Raw genomic sequence first — 14,950 nt, forward strand, 5'->3', positions numbered from 1 at the left:
GGGAGTAGGGGGCTGGAGGAGGTTACAGAGATAGGGAGGATTGTGAGGCTGGATGGGGTTACAGAGATAGGGAGGAGTGTAGGGGCTGGAGAAGGTTACAGAGATAGGGAGGGTTGTGAGGCTGGAGGAGGTTACAGAGATAGGGAGGGTTGTGAGGCTGGAGGGGGTTACAGAGATAGGGAGGGTTGTGAGGGCTGGAGGGGTTACAGAGATAGGGAAGGGTGTAGGGGCTGGAAGGGGTTACAGTGATAGGGAGGGGTGTAGGGGCTGGAGGAGGTTACAGAGATAGGGAGGGGTGTAGGTGCTGGAGGAGGTTACAGAGATAGGGAGGGGTGTAGGGGCTGGAGGGGGTTACAGTGATAGGGAGGGGTGTAGGGGCTGGAGGGGGTTACAGAGATAGAGAGGGTTGTGAGGCTGGAGGGGGTTACAGAGATAGGGAGGGGGTGGGGCTGGAGGAGGTTACAGAGATAGAGAGGGTTTGAGGCTGGAGGGGGTTACAGAGGTAGGGAGGGTTGTGAGGCTGGAGGGGGTTGCAGGGATATGGAGGGTTGTGAGGCTGGAGGAGGTTACAGAGATAGAGAGGGGTGTAGGGGCTGGAGGGGTTACAGAGATAGGGAGGATTGTGGGGCTGGAGGAGGTTACAGAGATAGGGAGGGTTGTCGGGGCTGGAGTAGGTTACAGAAATAGGGAGGGTTGTGAGGCTGGAGGGGGTTACAGAGATAGGGAGTGGTGTGAGGCTGGATGGGGTTACAGAGATAGGGAGGAGTCGAGGGGCTGGAGTAGGTTAGAGATAGGGAGGGTTGTAGGGGCTGGATGGGGTTACAGAGATAGGGAGGGGGTAGGGGCTGGAGGAGGTTACAGAGATAGGGAGGGGTGTAGGGGCTGGAGGAGGTTACAGAGATAGGGAGGGGGTAGGGGCTGGGGGGGTTACAGAGATAGGGAGGGTTGTAGGGGCTGGAGGAGGTTACAGAGATAGGGAGGGTTGTAGGGGGGGGGGGTTACAGAGATAGGGAGGGGGTAGGGGCTGGAGGGGGTTACAGAGATAGGGAGGGTGTAGGGGCTGGGGGTTACACAGATAGGGAGGGGAGTAGGGGGCTGGAGGAGGTTACAGAGATAGGGAGGATTGTGAGGCTGGAGGAGGTTACAGAGATTGAGAGGGGTGTAGGGGCTGGAGGGGGTTACAGAGATAGGGAGGGTTGTGAGGCTGGAGGAGGTTACAGAGATAGGAAGGGTTCTGAGGCTGGAGGGGGTTACAGAGATTGAGAGGGGTGTAGGGGCTGGAGGAGGTTCCAGAGATAGGGAGAGTTGTGAGGCTGGAGGGGGTTACAGAGATAGGGAGGGTTGTGAGGCTGGATGGGGTTACAGAGATAGGGAGGAGTGTAGGGGCTGGAGTAGGTTACAGAATAGGGAGGGTTGTAGGGGCTGGATGGGGTTACAGAGATAGGGAGGGGTGTAGGGCTGGAGGAGGTTACAGAGATAGGGAGGGGTGTAGGGGCTGGAGAGGGTTACAGAGATAGGGAGGGTTGTAGGGGCTGGATGGGGTTACAGAGATAGGGAGGGTTGTAGGGGCTGGTGTAGGTTACAGAGATAGGGAGGGGTGTAGGGGCTGGAGGGGGTTACAGAGATAGGGAGGGTTGTAGGGGCTGGATGGGGTTACAGAGATAGGGAGGGGAGTAGGGGGCTGGAGGAGGTTACAGAGATAGGGAGGATTGTGAGGCTGGAGGGGTTACAGAGATAGGGAGGAGTGTAGGGCTGGAGGAGGTTACAGAGATAGGGAGGGTGTGAGGCTGGAGGAGGTTACAGAGATAGGGAGGGTGGTGAGGCTGGAGGGGTTACAGAGATAGGGAGGGTTGTGAGGGCTGGAGGGGGTTACAGAGATAGGGAGGGGTGTAGGGGCTGGAAGGGGTTACAGGATAGGGAGGGGGGGTAGGGGCTGGAGGGGTTACAGAGATAGGGAGGGGTGTAGGTGCTGGAGGAGGTTACAGAGATAGGGAGGGGTGTAGGGGCTGGAGGGGTTACAGAGATAGGGAGGGGTTGTAGGGGCTGGAGGGGTTACAGAGATAGAGAGGGGTGTAGGGGCTGGAGGTGGGGTACAGTGATAGGAGGGGTGTAGGGGCTGGAGGGGTTACAGAGATAGGGAGGTGTGAGGCTGGAGGGGGTTACCGAGATAGGGAGGGGGTGTAGGGGCTGGAGGAGGTTTCAGAGCATAGAGAGGGTTTTGAGGTGGAGGGGGTTACAGAGGTAGGGAGGGTTGTGAGGCTGGAGGGGGTTGCAGGGATATGGAGGGTTGTGAGGCTGGAGGAGGTTACATAGATAGAGAGGGGTGTAGGGGCTGGGAGGGGGTTACAGAGATAGGGAGGGTTGTGAGGCTGGATGAGTTTACAGAGATAGGGAGGATTGTGAGGCTGGAGGAGGTTACAGAGATAGGGAGGGTTGTCGGGGCTGGAGTAGGTTACAGAAATAGGGAGGGTTGTGAGGCTGGATGGGGTTACAGAGATAGGGAGGAGTGTAGGGGCTGGAGTAGGTTACAGAGATAGGGAGGGTGTAGGGGCTGGATGGGTTACAGAGATAGGGAGGGTTGTAGGGGCTGGGAGTAGGTTACAGAGATAGGGAGGGTGTAGGGGCGGAGGGGGTTACAGAGATAGGGAGGGTTGTAGGGGCTGGATGGGGTTACAGAGATAGGGAGGGGTGTAGGGCTGGAGGGGGTTACAGAGATAGGGAGGGTTGTGAGGCTGGAGGGGGTTACAGAGATAGGGAGGGTGTAGAGGCTGGAGGAGGTTACAGAGATAGAGAGGGTTTTGAGGCTGGAGGGGGTTACAGAGGTAGGGAGGGTTGTGAGGCTGGAGGGGGTTGCAGGGATATGGAGGGTTGTGAGGCTGGAGGAGGTTACATAGATAGAGAGGGGTGTAGGGGCTGGAGGGGGTTACAGAGATAGGGAGGGTTGTGAGGCTGGATGAGTTTACAGAGATAGGGAGGATTGTGAGGCTGGAGGAGGTTACAGAGATAGGGAGGGTTGTCGGGGCTGGAGTAGGTTACAGAAATAGGGAGGGTTGTGAGGCTGGAGGGGGTTACAGAGATAGGGAGGGTTGTGAGGCTGGATGGGGTTACAGAGATAGGGAGGAGTGTAGGGGCTGGAGTAGGTTACAGAGATAGGGAGGGGTGTAGGGGCTGGATGGGGTTTACAGAGATAGGGAGGGTTGTAGGGGCTGGAGTAGGTTACAGAGATAGGGAGGGTTGTAGGGGCTGGAGGGGGTTACAGAGATAGGGAGGGTTGTAGGGGCTGGATGGGGTTACCGAGATATGGAGGGTTGTAGGGGGCTGGAGGTAGGTTACAGAGATAGGGAGGGTGTAGGGGCTGGAGGGGGTTACAGAGATAGGGAGGGTTGTAGGGGCTGGATGGGGTTACAGAGATAGGGAGGGGTGTAGGGGCTGGAGGAGGTTACAGAGATAGGGATGGGTGTAGGGGCTGGAGGAGGTTACAGAGATAGGGAGGGGTGTAGGGGCTGGAGGGGGTTACAGAGATAGGGAGGGTTGTAGGGGCTGGATGGGGTTACAGAGATAGGGAGGGTTGTAGGGGCTGGAGTAGGTTACAGAGATAGGGAGGGGTGTAGGGGCTGGAGGGGGTTACAGAGATAGGGAGGGTTGTAGGGGCTGGATGGGGTTACACAGATAGGGAGGGGAGTAGGGGGCCGGAGGAGGTTACAGAGATAGGGAGGATTGTGAGGCTGGAGGAGGTTACAGAGATTGAGAGGGTGTAGGGGCTGGAGGGGGTTTCAGAGATAGGGAGGGTTGTGAGGCTGGAGGAGGTTACAGAGATAGGAAGGGTTCTGAGGCTGGAGGGGGTTACAGAGATTGAGAGGGGTGTAGGGGCTGGAGGAGGTTCCAGAGATAGGGAGAGTTGTGAGGCTGGAGGGGGTTACAGAGATAGGGAGGGTTGTGAGGCTGGAGGGGGTTACAGTGATAGGGAGGGTTGTGAGGCTGGAGGAGGTTACAGTGATAGGGAGAGTTGTGAGGCTGGAGGGGGTTACAGTGATAGGGAGGGGTGTAGGGGCTGGAGGGGGTTACAGAGATAGGGAGGGTTGTGAGGCTGGAGGGGGTTACAGAGATAGGGAGGGTTGTGAGGCTGGAGGGGGTTACAGTGATAGGGAGGTTCTGAGGTTAAAGAACAAAGACCAGTACAGCACAGGAACAGGCCATTCGGCCCTCCAAGCTGTGCTGATCATGGTGCCCTCACTAAAAAACAACCCTTCTGCCCTTACTCAGTCCTTATCTCTCTATTTCCTCCCTATTCATGGACCCATCCAGATGCCTCTAAAATGTTGCCAATGTGCTGCTTCCAGCACATCCTCTGGCAACGTGTTCCAGGCACCCACCACCCACTGTGTGAAAAACCTACCTTCCACATCTCCCTTAAACCTTTCCCCCTCTCACCTTGAACCTGTGCCCCCTGTAATTGACACTTCCACCCTTGGAAAAAGCCTCTGACCATCCACCCTGTCTATGCCTCTAATAATTTTATAGACCTCTATCAGGTCTCCCTCAGCCTCCGTCTTTCCAGTGAAATCATTCCTAGTTTATTCAACCTCTCCCCATAGCCGACACCCTGGAGACCAGGCAACATCCTGGTGAACCTTCTTTACATGCTCTCCAAAGCTTCCACATCCTTCTGATAATGTGGTGACCAGAACTGCACACAATACTCCAAATGCGGCCTAACCAAGGTTTTATACAGCTGCAACATGATTTCCCAATTCCTGTACTCAGTGCCCCGGCTGATAAAGGCAGGAATGCCATATGCCTTCTTAATCACCTTGGCCACCTGTGTTGCCACTTTTAGGGAACTGTGGACCTGCGCGCCCAGATCCCTCTGTATGTTAATGTTCCTGAGGGTTCTGCCATTTACAGTATAATGTGTACCTAGATTTAGAACATAGAACATAGAACAGTACAGCACAGAACAGGCCCTTCGGCCCTCAATGTTGTGCCGAGCCACGATCACCCTACTCATACCCACGTATCCACCCTATACCCAAAACCCAACAACCCCCCCCCATTAACCTTACTTTTATTAGCACACTACGGGCAATTTAGCATGGCCAATCCACCTAACCCGCACATCTTTGGACTGTGGGAGGAAACCGGAGCACTCGGAGGAAACCCACGCACACAGGGGGAGGACGTGCAGACTCCACACAGACAGTGACCCAGCCGGGAATCAAACCTGGGACCCTGGAGCTGTGAAGCATTTATGCTAACCACCATGCTACCCTGCTGCCCCCATCCTCCAAAATGCATCACCTCGCATTTGTCTGAATTAAACTCCATCTGCCATTTTGGTGCCAAGTCTCCAGTCTATCTATATCCTGTTGTATCCTCTGACAATCCTCAGCACTATCAGCAACTCCACCAATCTTCACGTCATCCACAAACTTACCAATCAGACCACCCACATTTTCCTCCAGATTATTTATATATACCACAAGCAGAGGTCCCAGCACTGATCCCTGCAAACACCACTAGCTACAGATATCCATTCTGAAAAACAGTCTTCCATCGCTACCCTCTGTCTCCTGTAACCAAGGCGGCTTTCAGGACGTGTGACAACGCAGAATCGCCGAGCAGAAACTTATAGCCAAGTTCCGTACACATGAGTGCGGCCTCAACCGGGACCTGGGATTCATGTCACATTACATTCATCCCCCACCATCTGGCCTGGGCTTGCAAAATCCTACCAACTGTCCTGGCTTGAGACAATTCACACTTCTTTAACCTGGGGTTACCCCTATCTCTGGATCTGTAAAGACTTAATTACCTGCAAATGCTCGCATTCTAAGCATTGTCTGGCATCTTTGAATTTGTCTATATAGATGTTTCTGGAACATACCTCTTCATTCACCTGAGGAAGGAGCTGCACTCCGAAAGCTAGTGATTTGAAACAAACCTGTTGGACTTTAACCTGGTGTTGGAAGACCTCATACTATTCTGTAACCAAGTCAGTTCTGTCTCCATCTAGCTTGCCCATCCCGAATCCCATGTGATTTCAGATTTTGCACCAATCTGCTATGTGGAATTGTCAAATGCCTTACTGAAGTCCATACAAACTCCATCCACAGCACTTCCCTCATCAATTTTCTTTGTCACGTCTTCAAAAAACTCCATCAAGTTGGTGAGACATGGCCTTCCCTGTACAAAACCATGCTGCCTGTCACTAACTAGTCCATTTTCCTCCAAATGTGCATATATCTTGTCCCTCAGTATCTTTTCCAAAAGCTTCCCCACCACTGATGTCCGGCTCACTGGCCTATCATTTGCTGGATTATTCCTGCTTCCTTTCTTAAACAAGGGAATAACATTGGCTATTCTCAAGTCCTCTGGAACCTCGGCTGTGGTCAAAGAGGATGTGAAGATATCTTCTAAGGCCCCAGCTATCTCTCCCCTTGCCTCCCGCAATAACCTGGGATAGATCCTACCCAGCACCGGGGACTTGTTTACCTTAGGGCAATTTAGGAAACTCAACACTTACTCCTTTGATATATTGACGTTCTCAAGAGCGTTCACACACCTATCCCTGACCTCCGCATCCGTCATGTCCTTTTCCCTGGTGAATACTGATGCAAAGGATTTCACCCACTTCCTGGGTTCCATGTATAACTTCCCTCCATTGTCCTTGAGTGGGCCTACTCTTTCTCTTGCTACCCTCTTGCTCCTAATATATGCATAAAAAGCCTTGGGATTCTCCTTGACCATGTTCGTTAAAGATATTTCATGGCCCCTTTTAGCCCTCCTAATTCTATGTTTAACTTCATACTTTCACTGTTCCCTCAAGGGCTTTGTCGGTTTTTAGATGCCTAGACCAATTGTGTGCTTCCTTTTTCCTTTTGACTAAGTTTACAATTTCCCTTGTCACCCATGGTTCCCGAATCCTGCCATTTCTATCCTTCATTTTTGCTGGGACATGCCTGCCCGGCACTTCAATCAACTGGCCTTTAAAATCCTCCCACATGTCAGACATGGATTTACCCTCAAATAGCCGCTCCAAATCCACATTCCCCAGTTCCTGTCTAATTTAGATGTAATTGGCGCTCACCCAATTAAGCACTGTGACCCACGGGCCACTCTTGCCTTTATCCATGACTATTCGAAACCTTATGGAATTATGGTTGCTGAGCACAAAATGCTCCCCACTGAAACATCAATCACCAGGCTTGGCTCCTTCCCCAATACCAAGTCTAGTATGGCCCCCTCCCTGGTTGGATTGTCAACATACTGGATCAAAAAGCCCACCTGGACACATCCAACAAATTGCTCTCCATCCGAGCCCCTGGCTGTAAGGGATTCCCAGTCAATATGGGGGGAGTTAAAGTCGCCCATCACAGCTACCCTGCTTTTTTCACACCTTTTCAGTAACTGACGACACAACTGCTCCTCTGTCTCCTGCGGGCTGTTGGGAGGCCTATAGTACACTCCCAACATTGTGATTTTACCCTTCTTATTCCTGAGCTCCACCCATAATGTCTCACTACAAGCTCCCTCCAATGTGTCCTCCCTCAACACAACTGTGATCTGCCCCCTAATCAGCAATGCCACTCCCCCACTTCTTTTGTTTCCCCTTCTGTCCCGTCTAAAACAAAGATATCCCGGAACGTTAAGCTGCCAGTCCTGTCCCTCCTTTAACCAGGTCTCTGTAATTGCAATTACATCATAGTTCCATGCAGTAATCCAGGCTCTCAGTCCGTCTGTTTTACCTTTTATGCTTGTTGCATTGAAGCAAATACACTGCAGACGGACAGTCCCCCTGGGGCCTGTGGCTTCCCTCTGTCTGCTTACTCTGCACTATGTTTATCTCAGTCTCACTTTTTTCCCTGTCTCTACACTCACTGGTCTGCTGTTCTGGTTCCTATCCCCCCGCCACACTAGTTTAAACCTCCCGCCCAGGATATTGGTGCCCCTCCAGTTCAGGTGCAACCTGCCCTTCTTGTACAGGTTACAGCGATAAGGAGTATTGTGGGATAGTATGGCATTGCAGAGATAGGGTAGGTTGTGGGGCTGGGGGAGGTTACGGGGATAGAGAAGCACAAAGCCATAGAGGGAACATGGATGAGAATTTTAAAGTTGAGGTGTTAATGTAAATCAGTGAGTTACGGGGTGATATGGAAAGAGGACTTGCTGTCATTTGGGCTTTGGGTAGCAGAGTTTTGGATGAACACATTCATTGTGACAATGTTTACAGACGGTCGGTGACACAAAACTGGCTGGAAGAGGACCCGGAGTTTGCAGAATCGATAGAGATACAGTCAGTGAGATGGGACCGTGCATTCCATGTTAAAAGATGTGGATGATTTTGGTGATGTTAGTTCCAGCCCCATTCGGTCCTTGTGCAGTCGGAGTGACCCCCAGTGGCCGAAGTTAATTTGCTTGACCCGAGTCTGGACCTGGGCGATCCAACATGAGGGTCTCAGCAATTTGTCTACATCCCTTCAGTTGGATATGAGGTTCTGAGGCAATGCTGCCCTTAGCTCTGACCCCTGATCCTGCAGTCAGTGACTCACATACACTCCTGGTAATGGTGTACGGAGGCTAGTTAACCTAACTAGCAGGCCATTACTGCTTTACCTGGGATTGTGATGCCTCCTCCACCCACTCACTCATCCCATGGGGCTCCAAGCTGGTTCGCTGTTTGTGTTTATTTGTAGTCAGTGATTTCCTTGTTCCCTCTCAGTCACAGCTCATTTGCAAAATTCTTCTGAAATGAAATGATTTAAACGCCCCCCAAGTTGTAAGTTAGTCCCAGTGCCGTGTTCTCACCCATCAATGTGGCCGTGTTGGATAATCAGTCTGTGCGCTTCCTCTCTCGAGATCCTTCCATGAAACCAGGGCTGACTCCTGTGTATTGCTGGATTTATGATAAACAAAACTGTTATTGTAGTTGTTACCCCTCACACTCTGCTCCCCACCCATATTTATCACAGGAATCTATCTGTTGCAACAACTGGCATTGGGCTAAAAACATCTGCACATTACGTCTGCACTGAGTCTGTGACAGTGTCTGCAAAGCTCCACTCTCCCCGTCTCTACCTGGATTATCCATTATGTTTAAATAGAGATTGGACTGCCCTTGCGGAACCTCAATTCCTGCCGAATGCATCAGATTGTGTTCCTGTCTGGGTCACACTGGGTCTCTGAGTTCCTGCCTGGGTCACACTGGGTCTCTGAGTGTTCCTGTCTGGGTCACACTGGGTCTCTGAGTTCCTGTCTGGGTCACACTGGGTCTCTGAGTGTTCGTGTCTGGGTCACACTGGGTCTCTGAGTGTTGCTGTCTGGGTCACACTGGGTCTCTGAGTGTTGCTGTCTGGGTCACACTGGGTCTCTGAGTGTTCCTGTCTGGGTCACACTGGGTCTCTGAGTGTTGCTGTCTGGGTCACACTGGGTCTCTGAGTTCCTGTCTGGGTCACACTGGGTCTCTGAATGTTGCTGTCTGGGTCACACTGGGTCTCTGAGTGTTGCTGTCTGGGTCACACTGGGTCTCTGAGTGTTCGTGTCTGGGTCACACTGGGTCTCTGAGTGTTGCTGTCTGGGTCACACTGGGTCTCTGAGTGTTGCTGTCTGGGTCACACTGGGTCTCTGAGTGTTGCTGTCTGGGTCACACTGGGTCTCTGAGTTCCTGTCTGGGTCACACTGGGTCTCTGAGTGTTGCTGTCTGGGTCACACTGGGTCTCTGAGTTCCTGTCTGGGTCACACTGGGTCTCTGAGTTCCTGCCTGGGTCACACTGGGTCTCTGAGTGTTCCAGTCCGGGTCACACTGGGTCTCTGAGTGTTCCAGTCCGGGTCACACTGGGTCTCTGAGTGTTCGTGTCTGGGTCACACTGGGTCTCTGAGTGTTCCAGTCCGGGTCACACTGGGTCTCTGAGTGTTCGTGTCTGGGTCACACTGGGTCTCTGAGTTCCTGTCTGGGTCACACTGGGTCTCTGAGTGTTCGTGTCTGGGTCACACTGGGTCTCTGAGTGTTCGTGTCTGGGTCACACTGGGTCTCTGAGTGTTGCTGTCTGGGTCACACTGGGTCTCTGAGTGTTGCTGTCTGGGTCACACTGGGTCTCTGAGTTCCTGTCTGGGTCACACTGGGTCTCTGAGTGTTGCTGTCTGGGTCACACTGGGTCTCTGAGTTCCTGTCTGGGTCACACTGGGTCTCTGAGTTCCTGCCTGGGTCACACTGGGTCTCTGAGTTCCTGTCTGGGTCACACTGGGTCTCTGAGTGTTCGTGTCTGGGTCACACTGGGTCTCTGAGTGTTGCTGTCTGGGTCACACTGGGTCTCTGAGTGTTGCTGTCTGGGTCACACTGGGTCTCTGAGTGTTGCTGTCTGGGTCACACTGGGTCTCTGAGTGTTCGTGTCTGGGTCACACTGGGTCTCTGAGTGTTGCTGTCTGGGTCACACTGGGTCTCTGAGTGTTGCTGTCTGGGTCACACTGGGTCTCTGAGTGTTGCTGTCTGGGTCACACTGGGTCTCTGAGTGTTGCTGCCTGGGTCACACTGGGTCTCTGAGTGTTGCTGTCTGGGTCACACTGGGTCTCTGAGTGTTGCTGTCTGGGTCACACTGGGTCTCTGAGTGTTCGTGTCTGGGTCACACTGGGTCTCTGAGTGTTCGTGTCTGGGTCACACTGGGTCTCTGAGTGTTGCTGTCTGGGTCACACTGGGTCTCTGAGTTCCTGTCTGGGTCACACTGGGTCTCTGAGTGTTGCTGTCTGGGTCACACTGGGTCTCTGAGTGTTGCTGTCTGGGTCACACTGGGTCTCTGAGTTCCTGTCTGGGTCACACTGGGTCTCTGAGTGTTGCTGTCTGGGTCACACTGGGTCTCTGAGTTCCTGTCTGGGTCACACTGGGTCTCTGAGTGTTGCTGTCTGGGTCACACTGGGTCTCTGAGTGTTGCTGTCTGGGTCACACTGGGTCTCTGAGTTCCTGTCTGGGTCACACTGGGTCTCTGAGTTCCTGTCTGGGTCACACTGGGTCTCTGAGTGTTGCTGTCTGGGTCACACTGGGTCTCTGAGTGTTGCTGTCTGGGTCACACTGGGTCTCTGAGTGTTGCTGTCTGGGTCACACTGGGTCTCTGAGTGTTGCTGTCTGGGTCACACTGGGTCTCTGAGTGTTGCTGTCTGGGTCACACTGGGTCTCTGAGTGTTCGTGTCTGGGTCACACTGGGTCTCTGAGTGTTGCTGTCTGGGTCACACTGGGTCTCTGAGTGTTGCTGTCTGGGTCACACTGGGTCTCTGAGTGTTCGTGTCTGGGTCACACTGGGTCTCTGAGTGTTCGTGTCTGGGTCACACTGGGTCTCTGAGTGTTGCTGTCTGGGTCACACTGGGTCTCTGAGTGTTGCTGTCTGGGTCACACTGGGTCTCTGAGTGTTGCTGTCTGGGTCACACTGGGTCTCTGAGTGTTCCTGTCTGGGTCACACTGGGTCTGAGTGTTGCTGTCTGGGTCACACTGGGTCTCTGAGTGTTCCTGTCTGGGTCACACTGGGTCTCTGAGTGTTGCTGTCTGGGTCACACTGGGTCTCTGAGTTCCTGTCTGGGTCACACTGGGTCTCTGAGTGTTCGTGTCTGGGTCACACTGGGTCTCTGAGTTCCTGTCTGGGTCACACTGGGTCTCTGAGTGTTGCTGCCTTCTACAACACTGATTATAATATTTAAAAAACAGAGGCAAATGCAACACCACCTCTTACTGTTTCTCCACTAACAAAGTGATCTGTGTAATCTTGAGAGTAGGTGGGGGAAAAACCTCCGTGTGAAGCACTAGTAGAGAGAGAGTGAGGGAGAGAGAAAGACAGAAAACAGAGAAACAGAAACGAGAGACAAAGGAGAGAGAGGGACAGGCAGAGCGACAGGGTCAAAGACAGAAAATAGAGGCAGGGAGACAGACAGAGTAACAGAAAGACAGAAAAAGAGAGACATACGGGCAGTGGCAGAAAATGAGGAATAGAGAGAGAGTGAACGAGAGGGAGAGAGAGACAAGAAGACAAAGACAGAGACAGTAAGAGACAAAGACTCAGAGAGGGAGAGAGAGGGGGAGAAAGAGGGAATGAGAGAGGTAGAGAGAGGGGGGACAGATAGGGAGATAGAAAGACAGCAGAGAGTGAGAGGGAATGTGAGGAGGGAGAGGGAGAATTAGACGGAGAAACAGAGAGAGGAAGCGGGGCAGAGAGAGAGAGACACACAGAGAGAGCGAAAGACAGACAGGGAGAGGGAGTTGAAGATTCAATGAGAGGGAGAGACAGAGAGGGAGAAAGGCAGAGACAGAAAAAGACACAAAGAGGGAGAGAAAGGGAGAGAAGGAGACAGTGAAAGAGACAGAGAGAAAGAAAGGGAATGGGAGTGGGAACAGGGAGAGAGAGAGAGACAGAGAGAGAGAAAGAAAGAGAGAGGGAGAGAGACAATGACAGAAGGCAAAAAAGGGAGACACAGAGGGTGCGATTCAATGGAAATGTTTGGTTTTGGGCACATTTAGCATGGTTTTTCTTGGTGGCTACAGTGTTGAGAATCACCCTGTTCATCGGCACTTTGCCTTTCCTTTTGGAGTCAGGCACCTGGCCTTCCCGTCGCTGATCACTTTCTGTCAAAATGACAATGGAGATCTGAACTCCCCTATTAAATAGGGGAGAGTGAAATACAGAGCCCAATGTTTCTGGTGTCATTCAGCATCATCCCTCACCCCATAAAAAGCTGCTGAGTCTGTGAATCAATTGAAAATTTCAACACTGAACCTGACAGATTATTTGTTGGTATCTGTTATGGATCCCAGGTGATTATAGGGAGGTCAGGTACAGGTCATCCACGATCTAATTGAATGGAGGACCAGGTTTGAATGGGGGTTGAATGGCTTCCTCCTGCTCCTATGGAAAGGCATAGTTTTGGAAGTTTTGATTCTAACTCTTTGAGGTTTATGATTTGAATGAACGAGTGTGTTTTTGCAGCCTGGGACAACTGGCTGACAGCTCGTTTGCAGTTTTCACACCCATGGAAATCACGTTTTGTTGTTGCCGCTTGGTTTCGCACGAATCATCAGAAAGACTCAACTTAATTTCTGAGAACTTTTATTTTGTTATCAATATCAATTTATTAAATACAATGACATGCTCAGAGCATGTGCAGAGGCAATTTACTGGAATGGTACCAGGGATGAGAAACTTAATGTGGAGAGACTGAGGAAGCTGGGATTGTTAAGAATCATAGAATCATAGAATTTACTGTGCAGAAGGAGGCCATTCGGCCCATCGAGTCTGCACCAGCTCCTGGAAAGAGCACCCTACCCAAGCCCACACCTCCACCCTATCCCCATAACCCAGGAAACCCCACCCAACACTAAGGGCGATTTTGGACACTAAGGGCAATTTAGCATGGCTAATCCACCCAACCTGCACATCTTTGGATGATTTAAACGTATGTCGAAAACCATGAAGGGTTTTGTAGAGGAAATACGAAACATGTTCCACAGACAATGAGTTGGTAAAGGACCGAGATTTAAGCCTCTTTGGATCTCCACTGTTTATAACTTCTCACCATTTAAGAAGTCCCTGTTATATCCCTTTTAGCTCAGTGGAGGATGACCTCATACTTCTCTACATTGAAATCTATTTGCCAGTTTTTTCATTCATTGAATCTATTTATACCACTCTGGAATGTTATACTTCCTTCTGTACCTGAAGCAACTCACCTGCACTGAGTACTGAGCCTTGGCAGGGGCTCGGCAAACTGTGTCTCTGGGCTCCCTTCATCTGCACAAACAAAGAACAACGTTTGCAAAAAGATACATTTGGTCGCAGACATGTAAAATAAAAACTTGACTTGGACCTAAACTGGGGTGAACATTCCTTCACATGGATGCAGAGTTAAGCCACTGCAATCAGCATAACGCTGTATAGATACAGTGTCAATGTGTATTGATACAGTCTAACACTGTCTTGATGCAGCGTAACTGTGTATTGTTGCAGCGTAACTCTGTATTGATGCAGTGCAATACTGTATTGATACAGCGTAACTCTGTATTGATGCAGTGTAACACCGTACTGCGTAACTCTATATTGATGCAGTGTAACTCTGTATTGATGTAATGTAACATTGTATTTCATAGAATTAGAATTTACAGTGCAGAAGGAGGCCATTCGGCCCATCGAGTCTGCACCGGCGCCTGGAAAGAGCACCCTACCCAAGGTTAACACCTCCACCCTATCCCCATAACCCAGTAACCCCACCCAACACTAAGGGCAATTTTGGACACTAAGGGCAATTTATCATGGCCAATCCACCTAACCTGCACATCTTTGGACTGTGGGAGGAAACTGGAGCACCTGGAGGAAACCCACGCAGACACGGGGAGGATGTGCAGACTCCGCGCAGACAGTGACCCAAGCCGGAATCGAACCTGGGACCCTGGAGCTGTGAAGCGATTGTGCTATCCAGAATGCTACCATGCTGTATTGATGCAGTGTAACACTGTATTGATGCAGTGTAACACTGTATTGATGCAGCGTAACACCATGTTGATGCAGTGTAACTCTGTATTGATGCAGTGTAACACTGTATTGATGCAGTGTAACACTATTGATGCAGTGTAACTCTGCATCGATGCAGTGTAACACTGTATTGATGCAGTGTAACACTATATTAATGCACTGTAATACTGTATTGACGCAGTGTAACACCATATTGATGCAGTGTAACACTGTATTGATGCAGTGTAACACTGTATTGATGCAGTGTAATACTGTAATGATGCAGTGTAATACTGTAATGATGCAGTGTAACACTGTATTGGTGCAGTAACTATAGATTGATGCAGTATAACTGTGTATTGATGCAGTGTAATCCTGTATTGATTCAGCGTAACTCTATTGATGCAGTGTAACACTAAATTGATGCAGCGTAACTCTATTGATGCAGTGTAACACTATATTAATGCAGTGTA

At 51.1% G+C, this 14,950-nt stretch overlaps 1 protein-coding gene across 1 annotated transcript in view; it reads right to left on the reverse strand.

The window, feature by feature from the left end:
* Positions 1 to 8,775: 8,775 nt before the first annotated feature.
* LOC119954471 (growth factor receptor-bound protein 7-like) overlaps positions 8,776 to 14,950 on the reverse strand; it is a 119,254-nt gene continuing 113,079 nt past the window's right edge. The window contains exons 12-13 of the mRNA XM_038779730.1: positions 13,700 to 13,760; positions 8,776 to 8,893 (exon numbers count right to left, since the gene is read on the reverse strand). Of these exons, the coding sequence (XP_038635658.1) occupies positions 8,802 to 8,893; positions 13,700 to 13,760 (153 nt within the window). The 3' untranslated portion in view covers positions 8,776 to 8,801. The remainder of the gene's footprint in view (positions 8,894 to 13,699; positions 13,761 to 14,950) is intronic.

Source organism: Scyliorhinus canicula, chromosome 19 (genome assembly GCF_902713615.1).
Source record: "Scyliorhinus canicula chromosome 19, sScyCan1.1, whole genome shotgun sequence".
In the NCBI taxonomy this organism is placed as follows: Eukaryota; Metazoa; Chordata; class Chondrichthyes; order Carcharhiniformes; family Scyliorhinidae; genus Scyliorhinus; species Scyliorhinus canicula.